The sequence below is a fragment of the Protopterus annectens genome, chromosome 7.part0, assembly GCF_019279795.1.
Source record: "Protopterus annectens isolate FY-2018-M chromosome 7.part0, PAN1.0, whole genome shotgun sequence".
Classification (NCBI taxonomy): domain Eukaryota; kingdom Metazoa; phylum Chordata; order Ceratodontiformes; family Protopteridae; genus Protopterus; species Protopterus annectens.
This window is the reverse complement of record NC_056739.1, coordinates 1,557,446,002-1,557,464,152: the sequence shown is the minus strand read 5'-3', so window position 1 is coordinate 1,557,464,152 and position 18,151 is coordinate 1,557,446,002. Positions and strand designations below refer to the sequence as shown.

The window sequence follows — 18,151 nt, the reverse complement described above, 5'->3', positions numbered from 1 at the left end:
AGAACAAATCTAAATGTGAACAAGGCTCTCACTTAGTTGGCTCCTTCTAATGCCCACAGTTTGTGCTAGCATTGCCAAACTCGTAGGGATCCAGCATAAAGTGTGGAGCAGAAATGGTAATTTCATGCAATGTTACTGTTCTAACACTTTCTTTTGAGAGGCAGAGGAGTACTTAATGAAAATAATTTGAATACTGGGGGGGGGGGTTGATGAAACTGACTTCTTTATGGGGAAAAGGACTACATTATACACAAGATGAAGGAACCTTGAAGTGGCATGGCACATATATAAAGAAGGGAGGTAGTTAAAAAGTTGATATTTGTTATTTCCAAGCAGAGTTGGATATAAAAAAAAACATGTTTTCACTATTCAGCATTGAGAAATCCATAATTTGAATGCTGCATCTAGTTCTACAGGCCTACTCTACATTAATGGGATGGATGCAGTTCATGATGGCTTGGATGCAGTTCAGCAGGGCGTTCATTATAGCATCTCAGACTGTTTGGTGATAGGTTTTGGCGGTTGATAGAAAGCACTGTTGATCCTAAAATACTTAAAACACCCTGCTGGCCAAATTAGCTTACCAGAAAGTTATTTGCAAAAGAAGTCACCATACATAAGGGAGTACAATTGGTATACATGAAAAAGGTACATATTCAAAGACGGGGTTACGAACATACTGCAGAGTGGGAGTAGCAAAGTGAAATACAGAAATATTATATTTATATTTAATATTTATTGTAGTGAGTAAGCACATGAGAACTAAGTAATAGGGTAGATTTGTTGGCCCTAGAATAAATTGCATGTCTGTGGATTTTTCTTCTGTGGAGTATTTTGGTTTTTTTTATACTGATATGATTTAATTTAATTGGACTGGTCCTTGACAAATCCTTCAGGTATTCGTATGCAGGGTATATCCCGGTTGCCAAACAGCACAATTTATGTTGTAGAACCGGGTTACTTAGGTTGGTATTCTTCTGAACAATTCAAGCTGATGTATTTGCTAATACATTAACTGTGATATAAGATTGACATTTATGCAACATACCAGGTGATAGCTGTTGCATGTCTGAGGCATTTCAGTGCTTTTTCAAAATATGCTAAGATTTATTTTATTAAGCTGTTATTTTGTAAAATTTATATGTGCTTGTATGCACACTGGTTTGAAAGTTGGCTGATATAGTTTTAAAAAAATTCTGTGCAAAGAGATTTATTTTTTCATGTTTGACATGCAAAAATCTTTGGTTTGCCAAATACATCTTAAAGAGATTATATTGTTGCACACGTGCCATTCATTTCCTTTAGCAGTGCTCTGATTCAAGATTGCAAGCAGTTAAGAAGAAAATGGAAGTATTCTATCTTTATTGTAAAGTCTATACAAAATATTGCAAGTGTACACAGCAGTTGTGCTGTAATTTGTGTTGAAATAAGTCACATGAGGTAGTGCTTAACAAAAAGTAAAGAAGTTTTGTTAACAGAGTGTGATAACCACAGCATAAAAACATTATCTGTTTTGAAGTTATGTTGCTTTATATATTTTAAAATGTGTACATTTTCCCCACAGGGTTTACAGTTCAGCCTGGTGAAAGATGGGTGCTTGAGTCTGGTCGGCCATATGACATAACAATTGAAATTTATGATAAAATGAGTAACAAAGTTTATTCATCTGATGTAAGTAGAACTGTTATGTGGAATTTTAAGTTTACTGCATTGCCAAGATGTGTTGATTTGTCTCCTCCCCTTTACAAGTATCCTCATAAAGACAGTTTGGTATGCTTAATTGCACCTTTACAGTGATTCAGCACCCCCAAAACACTATTTGAAATGATGAAACTCCCCTTTCCTTGTTCATTTAACTTTTCATAAGGGATCCATTTCATAAAAATTTGGATGTTCTTCATCTCACATTGCTGCAGTCATAACCTGTGGGTAGTCCGCTGTCCTCGGTCGGCCCGAATACCAAAGTATTAGGCTGGCGTCGGTCATGGGCGCTCAGATCTGACGTCAGTGCGCCATGGTATTAAAGCGCATGACCGACGTCATATCCTCAGTCTTTTTTGCCGCATGGTCCGAAGCAGAAGCAGCGTTTGCAAGTGCCGTTCGGCGTTCTGAAATTTTCCTATTCTGAGTTTCAGACTAAAACCAAGTTGGCTAAGTACCCCGTTGGGGAATATTTTTGTTTTTTCTTGCCTCAGTTAATTCCGGATGTCAGAAAAAGTGAATAATTGTATTTCTTGTGGGAAACAGATACCGCATAGGGATTACCACTCTCTTTGTATTCCTTGTTTGGGGCCTGAGCACGACATAGTCGGGTGTCGCTTTTGTGCTAGATTTAATAAGCGCACCATTAAAAGTAGGTTAGATTGAGCCAGGCTTGTCTTCGGTAAGCGGTGTAATTACAATATGCCGTCGGATCCTCTGACGCCCGCTACCGCGAAGAAGCGAAAAGAAAAATCGTTAAGGTCCAAGCAGGATGAGTCGTCCGTTCCGGACGCCAGTTCTTTAGAAACTACGGTGGAATCTGTAGATCCAGCCGAGGTTTCAGCTGAGTCTCAGGGGGAGACGTTAATTTTGCAAGATGTGGCCTCTCAGGAGTCAGGTCAGGCTGAGGGGGCCTCTCAGGTTGCTGTACTCCCTTCTTTGCCTAAGGTGGTTAGGCCTTCTCCTTCTGTCTCTAAGGTACCTTCCAAAGGCAGGCCTGGTTTGCCTTCCACAGGTGTCAGTCCTAGTTCTGCAGGTCCTGTACCTAAAAAACACATGCTTAAAATGGCAGAAGATTTCATTTCCTTAATCAGGGGTTCTATGCCCCCTCCTGATAAGAGGCCTAGGGTGGAGCCAGAGGTGGAAAGTTTGGAGCAGGCTTCAGATTACTCAGAGTCTTCGGCTGAAGACATTCAGGATTTTCCTCCTTATTCTGATTCAGACGCAGAGGATTCCAGTCCTTCTGCTTCTCCTCCAGAGGATTTTTCTTTTTCAGAAACCCTGCATTCTATGAGGGAGCATTTTAAATGGGAAGGTCAGGATTTCTCAGATTCCCGAAAGAGGCTTAGGGAATTTTTGTTTTTACCACATCGGCCCTTGGCTATACCTCCTGTTTTGGATGTTGTTCAAGACGTTTTCTCTGAGGCTTCCCTTAATCCAGACTCTTTGCCTCCTGCGCCAGTTAAACCAGATAGGTATTACAGAGTGCCTGAGGCTCATAAATATCTTTATAAGAGCCCAAGGGCTGACCCAGAAACTATTAGCCAGGGACCTAAGGGTGTCAGGGCTTCTGTTGTAAAGAATCCAGTTCCTATGGATAAAGATTCTAGAGCTTTGGATAGGTGGGGTAAGAAAGTGTATACCTCTTCCACTTTAGCAATGAGGGCTTTGAATTGCCAGTTTCATATGTTGAAGTACCAGAATTTTCTCCTTACTCAGTTAAAATCTAAAGTGGATGCTTTGGCAGAGGGTATAGAGTGTAAGGAATTACAGGATTTGGTTCATGCCTCTGATCAGGTGGGTAAGCATTCTTTGCAGTATGGTTTCGATGCTTTACAGGCTTCTTCCAGGGTGGCTGCCACTGGTTCAGTTATTCGCAGGCACGCCTGGCTTAAGGATCAGAATTTGTCAGAGCATGTTAAAGCTAGAATTTTGGATGCTCCTTTGCAGTCTGAAGTTTTGTTTGGTTCTCCTGTGGAGTCTGTCTTGAAGAAAATGGACAAGGCTAAGTCTATGCAGACTGTTAAAGATTTTTTGCAGGTGCAGCCCCCTAAGTTTAGCAGGAATTGGCCTACTAAGGGATGGGCTTACCCTTCTTCTGATTTACAGTCTAGGGGCAGATCTAGACGTGGTAGGGGCAGAGCTCAGGGTTCTTTCAGGCCTAGAACGTGGAGTTCCCCTGCACAATCTACAGGTGAGGGCAGGGGCCAGTCCTTTCGTAAACAGGCCCAATGACCTGCATCTTCAGCTGCCAGATCCTTCCTGTCTGGCAGCTCCTTTGGGAGGAAAGTTGGCACTCTTCAAGCAAAACTGGCTTTTAGTCACCCAAGACAAATGGGTGTTGGACATTATAGACTGAGGCTACAAGTTTTATTTCCACACATTGCCTCCTTTCAAAGGCATGCCAGACGTTCCTCCTCAGCAAAGGGTAGAGGCTCACAAACAGATTTCTTTACTTCTTCAAATGGGGGCTATACAGCAGGTCCCTCTGTCAGAAGTGGGCCTAGGATTTTATTCTCGCCTGTTTCTTGTACCAAAGAAAGGAAACACTTGGAGGCCAATTTTGGATTTATCTATCCTCAACACATACCTGGACATTCCAAAATTCAAAATGTTGACGTTGCAACAACTTCTGCCTCTGTTGGGCAAAGATCACTGGATGGTAACTCTGCATCTCAAAGAGGCTTATCTTCATGTTCCTATCAGGCCCAGTTGCAGGAGGTTCCTGCGTTTTCGGGCTGGGACTTTACATTATCAGTTCTCTGCATTGCCCTTTGGCTTATCTACTGCGCCCAGGGTGTTTACAAAGGTTCTGGCTCCAGTAATAGCCTTCTTAAGGTTAAGAGGAATACAAATTTATCCTTATTTGGACGATTGCCTGATTCTTGCTCAAGACAAATACAAGCTACTTCACCATCTACAGTATGTTATGGCAGTGTTAAGGTGCCTAGGGTATTCTGTGAACGAAACAAAGTCCAGTCTAGTACCCTCTCAGGAAATGTGCTTTCTGGGTGTGAGACTGAATACAGCTTCCCAGATGGCTTTTTTGACCCTGGACAAGCAAAGGAACCTTACACTTTACTTCCAACAATTGTCTCTACGGTCCAGGCTGACTGCAAGGACAGTCCTTCAAGCCTTGGGGTTCATGGCATCTTGTATTCTGGTGCTTCCCAAAGCCAAAAACTGCATATGAGGAAGCTACAATGGTATCTCAAAAATGTATGGACGCAACACTGCCACAATCTGGACACTGTCATTCAGATAATACCTTGCATTCAAAAGGAATTTTTGTGGTGGGCTCAGGAATGTCACCTAAACAAGGGACTCTCTGTGACCCGACCAGAGGCAAGTCAGATCTTAACGACAGATGCCTCGGACAAGGCTTGGGGAGCTCACCTCAATGGAAAATGGGTTCAAGACACGTGGCCTGTCAGACTTCAACATTTGCATATGAACTTGAAGGAGATGTTAGCAGTCCAATTTGCATTGATGGCTTTCAAGGATCTACTTCGCCCAGGACAAGTGTTGATTCAAACAGACAACACAACTGTCATGTGGTACATCAACAAACAAGGGGGAACCCATTCGTACCCTCTTTGCAGGCAAGCTATGATTTTGTGGGAGACTGCTCTGTTTACACCTCACTCTTCAGGCAAGGTTTCTGCCAGGAGCACAGAACTCCTTAGCAGATGTTTTGAGCAGACAGATGGTGGATCCCCACGAGTGGAAGTTGGATCCTCATGTATTTCGACAGTTGACAGTGATATGGGGGACTCCAGACATAGATCTGTTCGCTTCTCCACTAAATTTCCAGTTGCCAAAGTTTTGCACAAAGATGTTTCATCCAACAGCTTGGAAAGTGGATGCTCTATCATTCAGTTGGAGCAATCTTCACGTCTATGCCTTTCCTCCTCTGCCTCTTCTTCCCAAGGTGCTCTTGAAGGTCAGACAAGACAAGCCCTCCATGATTCTAATAGCTCCAGATTGGCCTCGACAGCACTGGTACCCTCTGCTGAGGAGTTTAGTATGGGAGCCTCCTTTGCCTTTGCCTTCAATTCCACACCTTTTGTCTCAGGCAGGCAATCATTTCCTCAATGTCAGGATTCAGTCCCTGCATCTAACAGCCTGGCATATTCTGTTCTAGAACCTGGAGGGTCGCAACTTCCTCAGCAAGTTTTGAATGTTATTTTGGAGAACAGAAGGCCTAGTACTAGGAAAGTTTATGCTGATAAATGGAGGAGATTTTTTATTTGGAGCAAAGCAAAGAGCTTTGATGTTTCCAGGCCTGATTTGAGTGTTTCTCTTCAATATCTTACGGAATTATTAGACAAGGGTTTGTCTTTCTCCTCTGTAAAAGTTCATGCTGCAGCCATTTCTGCTCACTATGACTGTGACCCACCATTATTCTCTCATCCTTTGTTTAAGCAATTCCTTAGAGGGCAAAGAACATAAGACCCAGCGTAGAGCTCCTACTCCTTCCTGGGATCTCAATTTTGTGTTGGAAAAACTTACTTTACCTCCTTTTGAACCTGCAGCTACGTCTGAGTTAAAGTTCTTGTCTTGGAAGACTGCTTTTTTGTTGGCCATTACGTCTGCTAGAAGGGTATCTGAATTACAGGCTCTAATGGCAGTTGAACCCTTCCTGATTTTTCATAAGGATAGGGTATCTCTGCGTACTAACCCTACTTTTATGCCTAAAGTGGTTTCAAATGTGGCCTTGAACCAATCTATTCATTTGCCTACTTTTTATGCTGATCCCCAAAATAAAGGGGAGAAAATTTTACACACTTTAGATATTCACAGGCAGTTGCGTTATTATTTGAGCAGAACTAAAGGGTTCAGACAGTCTCAACAGTTATTTGTTTCTTTTGCTTTGGGCTCTCAGGGGAAACCTGTTTCAAAACAAACTATTTCTAAGTGGATTGGTCATTGTATTGCTTTTTGTTATTCTCATCATGGTAAGGAGATTCCGGCTGGAATTAGACCTCATTCCACTAGGGCTACTGCCACTTCTACTTAAAGATATTTTGGAAGCGGCTACTTGGAGTTCAGTGCACACTTTTTCTAAACATTACCATCTCCCTCTTTATTCCAAATCTAGGGCTGGGTTTGCCACTGCAGTTTTACAGGGCATGTTAGCAGCTCCCAATGCTTTATGATTTTGCCAACCTCCCTTTACCTTTGCTTTGGGATTCTACCCACAGGTTATGACTGCAGCAATGTGAGATGAAGAACATAGTACAGTTTTGTACCTACCATAAATGTAGATGTTCGAAGATCCACATTGCTGCAGTCCAATTTACCTCCCTCCTTCCCTCTGTAGTTTGGAGTGGTTGTATGGTTTGGGTGGTAGATGTTGTTTGTACATGGGTTTTGGAGGTTTTTCTATTTTTGGCTGTGGCCTTTCTTTTTAGGGCCTTCTGACATCTGGGGCAAGAAAAGACTGAGGATATGACGTCGGTCATGCGCTTTAATACCATGGCGCACTGACGTCAGATCTGAGCGCCCATGACCGACGCCAGCCTAATACTTTGGTATTCGGGCCGACCGAGGACAGCGGACTACCCACAGGTTATGACTGCAGCAATGTGGATCTTCGAACATCTACATTTATGGTAGGTACAAAACTGTACTTTATGTTGTTATCCATTGAAATCTGATACTGTCTTTTCCTTCTGCCTTAACTCATGGGTTCTCTGATCCAAAACTAGCAACTTTTGACTTTGGCTCCAAGGCTGTAGCTTTTTCCCTCACCCATAATACACCCACCATAACTCTGCCTTCAGATCTTATTTGCTGTGCTGTACAATGGATGCGTTATTTATTTTTTTGCCTTTCCTCTTCCTTTCTTGTCCCTTTTTGTAAATCCTTTTGTTGTTTAAAAAGTATTCATAACATTAGGACAGCTCAACATCCAGCCAGTATACCAAAGCCTTTAGTACTTACAGGTTTCTCAGCCGTGTTGTTTTCGTATCTTCTCCTCCAGCTTTGGTGTCTGATCCTGTCCATATTCAGTTGACGCGTGCCCCAACTTGTTGGCTCCAGTTTTTCACCAGAATGATCCTGACCTAGAATCATGTCACCTGTGCTTCTCACCCTTGCCAGACCATGGCAGAAATCAGCCAGGCCTCCCTCCTCTGTGCTGTCCTCTAGGAGCTTGATTGATGTGGATTTGGATTAGATGATTAGATCCTTTCTAAAAGCTCAGATTCAGTTGGGAGTTCTTCCCACCATCTTCAGCTCTAGTGTGAGGAGACCTGGCCTGTCCACCTCTGTTATTTCTCAGAACCAGTGACCTTTGATCTGAGTTCTATCTTTGTGGTCTCTGTGTTGGAGCTGATGATTTGGGTGTCTTTGGCACTTTCTGTGAAGCACTGTCGTCCCACTTCAGAGCTGAATGTTGCAGACCCAAAGGGTCAGTGTTGAAGGCCCAGGGTCAAGGTTGACTCCAAGTTTTTTAGAGCCTTGGCTTTTAACAGCTCGTCACAGGCATTCGTCTTGGATCAGACTGAATTGGAAACTCTAGGAGGACTGCCATTAGAGCAGACTGGGATGGAAACTCTAGAAGGACTGCCAGTAGGGTCTTCGGATCTAAGGTAGTAATCTTCAGTATGTCTAGTCCCCAACATCAGTAAATGAGTCTGAGAAAAGTCCTCTCTCACTCCAGATGGCAAAACCTTGTCTGCTGTAGGATTCCATTTTCTACCTCAATAAAGGCCTGATGTTCTTCGTGTTTCACTGTTGCAATCATCACACTTGGGTTATTTGCCTGCAGGTAGCCCTCAGTCGGCCCGAATACCAGAGACTTAGTATTTCGGCGTCGGTTGCTGTCGCCTCAGGACTGACGTCAGGGGTATAAAAACAGGCAGCTGACGCCATTACATCAGTCTTTCTTGCAGAGGATCCCGAAGCAGAAGCAGTTTGCATGAGTGCCAGTTGGCTGCTATCTGAGGTTTTGTTTCCAAATTGAATCATCCTGAAGTCTTCTAAAGCTAAGTACCCTGTTGGGGATCCTTTTTTCGTGCTCTAACCAATGTCAGAAAAAGTTAACAAATGTCTTGCCTGTGGAAAGGAAATACCACACAGAGATTTCCATTCTTACTGCGTCACTGTTTAGGCCCAGACCACGACGTACCTCTCTGTCGGTTTTGTGCTTTGTTCAACGCCCGAACTATTCGTTGTCAGGCCCTTATTGTTGCTAAATAATTTTGCTCTCGATCTCCGTATTGCGAAATGGCTTCGGTAAGCCATCCATCTACCGATCTTCCAAAAATATGTAAGGATAAAGACAGAGACAGACCGCACATGTCCAAAACTGCCAATGACGCTTCTGTTAAGCTAGTCACCAGTTCGCCGGTACTCAGTGAGGTGCTTTCGCAGCCCCTGATGCCCGCTTTGATAGATTTGTAGGCCGCTACCGAGTCCAGTTCGGGGTCCGGAATGCCATGAGACTCTTCTTTGACTATGGAACCTGCGGATGTCGCTACTTTGGATGGGTCTGGAGCCGCTTTGCAGGCACCGGTTTCCGAGGAAGTTCTTCACATTACCAATATTCAACATAAACCAATGACTTCTTTTGCGTCTCCAGTTCTGTCTAAAACTACCGAGTTTGTAAGGCCAAGAGTATGAGCTACGCCAAAAAAAGACGACGACCCAAACTCAAGCACCTGCTGCCTTCCCATAATCTCAAATGCTTAAAATGGCAGAAGACCTGATCATGCTGATTAGGGGAAGCCAGCCTTCCACTGTTAAGAAAAAAAGAGACCTGTCGAGAAAAAGAGACCTGTCCCCAGCAGCTTTAACTGACAAAGAGTTTGACGACTCCGAGGTTTCTGAATATGAAGACATGCCTTTATCTGCTTATGAGGATTCAGATGCAGAGGAATCAATTCCCTCTGCTTCCCCTCCAGAGAATTTTTCTTTTGGTGAAACCCTACATACCTTAAGAGAGCATTTCCACTGGGAATGCCAGGATTATCCTCAGTCCAAAAAGGGACTCAGGGAATTTTTAGATTTGCCATAGCCTAGACCCTTAGCTATCCCTCCTGTTCTGGATGTTGTGGATGATGTCTTTATGGAAATCGGTCTAACTCCTGATACTTTACCCCCTGCTCCAAGGAAACCAGACAGGTACTACAGAGTCCCTGACTCTGAAATTTCTTTTCAGAAGTCTTACTGCTGACCCAGAGGTAATTTCCCAAGGGCCTAAAGGCATAAAAGCAACTACAGCTAAGAATCCCACCCCTTCGACAGGGATTCCTGAGCTTTAGACAGATGGGGTAAAAAAAGTATACACCTCTGCAACTCTTGCCATTAGGGCATTGAATTGGAAGTTCCACATGCTCAAAATACCAGCAACATATTATGGGACTTATTAAGCAACAATTATCTACTTTTCCTGACTGTGCAGAAATAAAGAATTGCAGGAGCTTATGCATTCTGCAAGCCAAGTCATCAAGCATACCTTGCAATGTGGGTTTGACGCCCTAGAAGCATCTTACAGGGCAGCAGTCACAGGTTCTGTATTTCGAAGACATGCTTGGCTTAAGGAGCAGACCTTGCCAGACCATGTCAAATCAAAATTACTGTATGCTCCTTTGAGCAAGGGCAATCTGTTTGGCACCAAAGCAGAAGAAGTTCTAAAAAAGATGGAAGAAAAAGCTAAGTCTATGCAGACAGTCAAAGATTTTTTGCAAGTGCAGCCTCCAAGATTCAGTAGGCATTGCCCCTCAAAACATTGGTCCTTTCCAGCCCCCTCAAGGCCATCTCAAACTAGACCCAGGGGAAACATACCCCCCCACCAGATTACAGTCTCAGGGTATGCAGAGATCTAAGCAATGTAGTACCTCCACCTCTAAAACAGGGAGTGCTAAGCCACCCCTTACGGAATGAATTTGCAATGACTTCTCAACTCCACTCCTCACCTCTGCCCAATTGCTCGTGCCCCTAGGAGGAAAACTTGCCCACCATGCAAAAAACTGGACCTCTATCACCAAAGACCAATGGGTCTTCAACATTGTATCCCAGGGGTACAAAATTTACTTCCACTCACTGCCAACCCCAAAAGGGTTCCCAGACCTTCCTCCAAACCAGTGGACAGAGGCACAAAACCAAGTTCAATCCCTGCTCTCCATAAGGGCAATTCATCCTGTTCCTGCAGAACAGTGAGGTCAAGGGTTTTATTCCAGACTTTTCCTGGTACCCAGAAAAGAGGGCACTTGGTGCCCAATCCTAGATCTTTCCATTCTAAACACCTTCCTGGTGGTACCAAAATTCAAAATTCTCACCCTTCAGCAGCTTCTTCCTATGCTGTCCAAAGATGCCTGGTTAGCCACCCTAGACCTAAATGAAGCCTATGTGCATATCCCTATCAGGGACTCGTGGAGAAAATATCTATGTTTCAGAGCAGGATCTAGGCATTATCATTTCTCAGCAGTTCCCTTTGGCTTATCCACTGCCCCCAGAGTGTTCACAAAATGCCTGGCTCCAGCCATTGCCTATTGCAGACAAAGATTCAGGCAGACATTCAGGAAAAGCTGTTGCAGCACCTGGCATTTGTAAAGAACCTTCTAACCTCCCTGGGGTACACTGTCAACGAAAATAAATCAAAACTAGTCCCCAGTCAAAAGATTGTATCCCTGGGAGCAAGCTTGGACACAGCATCCCAGATGGCATTCCTTACTCCAGAAAAACAAGCCTGTTTAACAGGCTACTTCGCTGAAATGGCCACCAGAACCCAGCTATATCTGTAAGGAAAATCCTGCAGGCTCTAGGGTTCATGGCCTCTTGCATTCTACTAATTCTATATGCCAGACTGCATATGAGGAAACTTCAGTGGTACTTAAAAAATCTTTGGTGCCAACATTCTCAGGACCTGGAAACCATCATACCTATTATACCTTTTCTAAGGGCAGAGTTTCTTTGGTGGGCAGCAGCATGCAGCCACAACAAAAGACTTCCCTTTACACAACCCCACGCCGCCCAGACCCTAACCACAGATGCATCAGATTATGCCTGGGGGGCACATCTGGATTACAGGTGCATTCAGGGCCACTGGACCCCAAGTCAAATTCATCTGCACATTAACCAAAAAGAGATGCTGGTTGTTCAGCGAGCTCTGACAACTTTCAGATCTATACTGTCACCAGGACCCCTGCTAATTAAAAACAGCACCACCATAGTGATGTGGTGCATCAACAAGCGGGGGGAACCCACTCTGCAGGCTAGCCATGACCCTCTGGAACATGGCCTTGGCCATGCATATTCATCTGCAAGCTCAGTTCCTGCCAGGCAAACAAAACTCTCTGGCAGACGACTTAAGCAGAAATCTCCTAGGCCCACACGAGTGGCAATTAGACCCCAACATTTTCAGCCTTCTAACCTAGAAATGGGGGACCTCGGAGGTGGACCTTTTTGACTCCCCCAACAATCACCATCTCAGCAAATTCTGCACCAGGGCACCTCACAGCAGGACCTGGAAAGTGGATTCCCTAAGCTTCCATTGGGTAAACCTTTCAATCTATCCATTTCCCCCTCTGCCTCTTCTTACAAGAGTATTACTCAAGATAAGATAGGACAGACCAAGGGCAATCCCGATTGCCCCAGACTGGCCATGCCAGCACTGGTACCCACTACTGCGCAGTCTGTCACCGGTGCCACCGTGGAACTTACCCCAGATCACAGCACTACTCACTCAGCAGGAGGGACAAATCTCGCATCTGCAACTGCAAACCCTGAGCCGTGCAACCTGGCTTATTCCTTGAATTCTCCCCCAGTGGTCAGCTTAAGCAAGCAGGTGCTGGACGTCATTCTTGAAGCCAGAAGACCCAGTACAAGGAAATCCACTGCTGATAAGTGGAAAAGGTATTGTTCCTGGATTCAGTCTAAAGGAGTGGACCCAACACTGCTCTCCTTATCTTTAATCCTGGATTACCTAGCAGATCTACTCCACAGAGGCCTATCCTTCTCTTCAATTAAGATGCATGCCTTTGCCCTCTCGGCTCATTACAACACTGAGCCACCTGTCTTCTTTCACCCTCTCATCAAATGGTTCCTGAGAGGGTCAACAACTTAAGGCCACCAAGAAGAGCCCCCACCACTGCTTGGGACTTTAACTTTGTACTGGAAAAGCTCACGCTTACCCCCTTTTGAGCCTGCAGCTTCAGCAGAGTTAAAATTCCTCTCTTGGAAAACAGCTATGCTTCTGGCCATCACTTCAGCTAGAAGAGTGTCTGAGCTACAAGCACTTACGGCTGTAGAACCCTTCATGATTTTTCCTGCTGACAGGGTTTCCCTCAGGACTAAACCTACTTTTATGCCTAAAGTGGTGACCAGTGTGGCTCTCAACCAATCTATCCATTTGCCAACCTTCTTCCCTAATCCTCAGAATAAAGGAGAAAGGATACTGCACTCTTTAGATGTGCACAGACAGCTCAGATTCTACCTTGCTATGACCAAGCCCTTCTGGAAATCTGACCAGTTACTAGTCAGCTTTGCACCAGGGTCAGAGGGTAAGGCCATATCAAAACAAACCATTTCCAAATAGATAGCTCACAGTATTCTTTATGTTACAAACACGCATTCCACTAGGGCAACTTCAAACTGTACAGCATTCCCCAGGGGAGTCCCTACCAGGGACATTCTGGAAGCTGCTACCTGGAGTTCTGTTCAGACCTTCACCAGGCATTACCACCTGCCTATCTTTTCCAAATCCAGGGCAGGTTTTGCTACAGCAGTCCTGCAGGGTATAATAGCCAGCCCCAACTCTTCTTGACTGCCTCCACCCATTCTTCAGCTTTGGGAATCAACCCAAGTGTGATGACTGCAACAGTAAAACATGAATAACATAGTACAGTTGTGTACACTTACCATAAATGTAGATGTTCGAGTGTATTCACTGTTGCAGTCCTGGTTTCCCACCCTCCAGCCCCCTCGTCTCTCTCCTTCTCTGTCTTTATTACACACCCCTTACAGTGCTATTGGTATTTACTTTTTACTGGTGGTGTTTCTTCCACCATAACTTAACTCCCTATTTGTGGGGCTCCTGACATTTGGGGCAAGAAAAACTGATGTAATGGCGTCGGCTTCCTGTTTTTATACCCCTAACGACCTGACGTCAGTCCTGAAGTGACAGCAACCGACACAGAAATACTAAGTCTGGTATTCTGGCCAACTGAGGGCTACCTGCAAGCAGATAACCCAAGTATGATGACTGCAACAGTGATTACACTCGAACATGTACATTTATGGTAAGTATACACAACTGTACTTTCTTGTAACCAAAAGGTGGGAGAATGGTTTTGGTTCCAGAAATCTAAAAGTTTAACTCCGGAAACTTCTGGTGGCAGGGCCCCCCAGGTCAAAAGGAGGAATTTTGCATGTTGCCCCAGGGGCAGAAGTGGTAATTGCAGAACCAAGGGTTTAGAGGTCTTTCACTAATAAACCCTTTCAACACTCTGGAACGGCTGCCCACCTGCCTTTCTCTGGAGGCATTCTGGGGTGGGGCCATGGGGAGGGGGGCACTTAACTCTTTGCCTGGAAAGCCATCACCACTGATTCTTGTGTTCTGAGAGTAATAACCAGAGGCCATACCATTCCCTTCATATCCCTTTCAAAGACATCTGAAAAGAATCTTCCAGACATTCCATCCTCACAAAGAAGGCAGTAATGCAAGAAATAATGAAGCTATTAGGAAAAAAGAGTGATTCAGGAGGTCGCAGCAGATTAACAAGTATCCAGAGTCTACTCAAGTTTCTTTTTTTAATCAAAACAGAATGGGGACATCAGGCCAGTTTTGGACCTTAGCAAACGGAATCTTTTTTGCCAGACATGATCATGGTGCTGTCCATATTGCCTCTTCTGAGTAAGGACAACTGGATTGTTTGGTGGACCTACAGGGCATCTACTATCACATCAAGATAGCCAAGCAGTCCAGGAGGTTCCTGTGCTTCTGGCTGAAAGGCAGTCACTACCAGTTTAGAGTACTGCCATTTGCTCTCTCGTGACAGGCCCCAGGTATCCACAAAGTGCATTGCAGTGGTAGCAGCACGGCTCAGGTTGTAGGAGTTTCAGGTGTTCCTATATCTGGACAACTGGAGACTTCTTACTCCACTTTAGCTCTTCCTTAGGGATTGCTGTAAATTTTGAAAAATCAATACTAGAACCAGTTCAAACTTTGGAATTTATAGCTTGACACCAGAACAGAAATAGCCAGGCTTCCTCCATCCAGACTGTTACCTCTGCATCTTCAGACCTCTCAAGTCTTGCATTATCAAAAGCCATTGACCTAATTGATTCTTTGTCTTTTAGGGTCCATGGCAGCTGTTATCACTTTAGTAATGCGTGCCAGGTTTTATATGAGAGTACTTCAGTGGATCCTTTCTGCTCAGTGGTCCATGATGCCATAGCCAATGCAACATTACATCAAGCTCACCAGAATTTGCTGACAACACATTACATGATGAATAACCTCCCTGTTGGTTCCTTTGGGACATCTTTTGTATTTCCACCACCAAAGGCCACAGGCACCATGGATACTTCTTGTCTGGGGTGGAATTGAAGTATTTTGAAGGGACGACTGACCAAGGTACCTGGTCCCAGATTGAGGCCAGCCTTCACATCATTGTTTGGGAGATGCAGGCAGTCCTTGCATTGCATGATTTACAGGATTGCCTCTCCACAGGTGTGATAGCTGTACAGACAGAGCGATGCTAAAGGGTTTGGCAGTGGATGATGTCTTCCCAATACTTTGTTATTGCTATACAAATCCCAGGCAAGTCCTATCTTAGTGGACAAATTTAAGCAAGTCTATTCTGATGCCACACAAGTGGCCTCTCAACGAATTTGTGGTAACAAAGAATGTTCTGTTCTCCTATCTCACCTTCATTCATACAGTGATGGATTTGGAGCCGATCCTTGGCTCCGACTCGGCTGAATACACAGCTGAAAGCCTCAAACGTGACTCATGGCAAGTAGGTATCCCATAATACAGTGGTGTAACTCCCCAGATGTTCTTCGTGTTTCACTGTTGCAGTCATTAAATTTGGGTTATCTGTCTGCAGGTAGCCCTCAGCAGGCCTGAATATCAAAGTCTTGGATTCCTGCGTCGGATGCTGTCTCTTCTTCCATGACGTCAGGTCAACAGGGGTATAAAACATGCAGCCAACGCCATTACAACAGTCTTTCTTGCCGCGCGATGCCCAAAGCAGAAGCAGTTCGCAAGTGCCACTCTGCCAACTCCTGAAAATTTCGTTCTCAAGTTTCAGAACTGAAGTCCTCAAAAAAAAAGCTAAGTACCCTGTTGGGGATCCTTTTTCTTGCTCTTAACCGATATCGGTAAAAGTTAACCATTGTATTACCTGTGGAAAGCAAATACGTCAAAGATTTTCATTTGTGCTGCATTCCTTGCTTAAGCCCAGACCACAATGTTCCTCTCTGTCGGTTTTGTGACTTATTCAACCCCTGGACTATTTGTCGTCGGTTTCTTTTTGCAGCAAATTATTTTGGTACTCTGTTTAACTATCCAGAAATGGCTTCGGTAAGCCATCCGACTACCGACATTCCGAAAAAACATAAAGATAAAGACAGACAGATCGCATAGGTCCAAAACTGCAGACGACACTTCCATTAAGCTAGTTGCCAGTTTGCTGGTACTCAGTGAGGCACTTTCGCAGCCCCTGATACCCACTACTTCAGATTCGCATGCCTCTACTGAGACCCATTCAGAGTCAGGTATGCCGCGAGATGCTTCTTCGACTATGAAACCTGCCGGTGTCTCTACCTTGGATGGGTCCGGAGCTGCTGTGCAGGCACCGGCTTCTGAGGGTGTATTCAGGCCTACTGACTTGCATTTCAAACCGATGCCATCTTCTTCAAAGCCTAAAACTCGACCCACGTCTAGAAAACCGACGTCCAAACTACATGGTCAGGCCTATATGCCTAAAACACAAATGATAAGAATGGCCGAAGACCTTATTACTTTAATTAGGGGAAGCCAGCCTTCACCCTCTAAGAGACCTAGAACTGATTTTCCTTCTGATTCTTCTGATCAGGATTCTGAAATTTCGGTTTCTTCTGATTACCAGGATTTGCCCTTATATACCTATGTGGATTCTGATGCAGAGGATTCCATTCCTTCTGCTTCCCCTCCAGAAGGTTTTTCTTTTGGTGAAACCTTGCACACTCTTAGGGAGCATTTCTATTGGGAAAGCCAGGATTACTCTGACTCCAAAAAGAGGTTTAGGGAATTCTTACTCCTCCCTCAACACAGGCCTTTAGCTATCCCTCCTGTCCTGGACATTGTAGATAATGCCTTCTTGGAATCTAGCCTAGCCTTAGACACTTTATCTCCAGCTCCCAGGAAGCTTGACGGGTATTAGAGTACCTGACTCTCACAAGTTCCTCTTCAAGAATCCTACTGCGGACCCAGAGACCATTTCCCAAGGACCTAAAGGCATTAAGGCTACTACTGCCAAAAACCCTTCCCCTCTGTTAGCGATTCCAGGGCCTTGGACAGATGGGGGTAAGAAGGTATACACTTCTGCTACTTTGGCCATTAGGGCCTTAAACTGCCAGTTTCATATGTAAAAGTATCAGCAGCATATTATGGGACTACTTAAACAGAAAATGATGTTGATTCCTGATTGTGCTGAAATTAAAGAATTACAGGATTTAATGCATTCTGCTGAACAAGTTGGTAAACATACTTTGCAATGTAGTTTTGACTCTTTAGAAGCATCTTGCAGGGCTGCTGTCACTGCGTCTATACTTAGAAGGCATGCTTGGCTGAAGGAGCAACACTTGCCAGATCATGTTAAAGCTAAATTACTGGATGCTCCCTTAAACCAAGACCGCCTGTTTGGCAACAAAGCAGAAGAAGTCCTTAAAAAGATGGAGGAAAAAGCTAAATCTATGCAAACTGTTAAAGTTTCTTGCAAGTACAGCCTCCTAGATTTAGCAAGCATTGACCTTCTAAAAATTGGTCCTTTCCTGTCTCTTCCAGGCCTTCTCAGTCCAAACCCAGAAAGAGCAGACCACCTAGGCTACAGTTTCAAGGTACTCACAGGCCTAAGCAGTGGGAGGCTCCCACTTCCAAAGCTGGAAGTAGTAAGACACCCCCTATGGAAAAATGTCACAATAACTTAACCTTACACCTTCCAAGCCCTGCTCAACTGACTGTTCCTTTAGGGGGAAAGATCGCCCTGCATGCAAAAAACTGGGAACTCATTACCCAGGACAAATGGGTTTTAAATATAATTTTTCAAGGATACAGATTCCACTTCCACACTTTACCAACCCCAAACGGTTGGCCAGACCTGCCCCCAAATCAGTGGGCAGAGGCTCAACAGCAGGTTCTCTCTTCCAAGTATCAGGGCTATTCATCCTGTCCCAGCAGAAGAAATGGGGCAAGGTTTTTACTCAAGACTTTTCCTATTACCCAGAAAAGACAGCT

The 18,151-nt window shown here is 44.5% G+C and overlaps 1 protein-coding gene across 3 annotated transcripts in view; it reads left to right on the top strand.

The window, feature by feature from the left end:
- Window positions 1-18,151, top strand: part of NUP210 (nucleoporin 210) — a 2,490,054-nt gene that overhangs the window by 607,223 nt on the left and 1,864,680 nt on the right. For 2 of the 3 annotated variants that reach the window (XM_044078101.1, XR_006365597.1), the window contains exons 1-2: window positions 903-965; window positions 1,565-1,671. In XM_044078101.1, the coding sequence (XP_043934036.1) occupies window positions 905-965; window positions 1,565-1,671 (168 nt within the window). In that variant the 5' untranslated portion in view covers window positions 903-904. Of the gene's footprint in view, window positions 1-896; window positions 966-1,564; window positions 1,672-18,151 lie in introns of those variants that run through there. The other variant, XM_044078102.1, reaches the window with a different exon arrangement.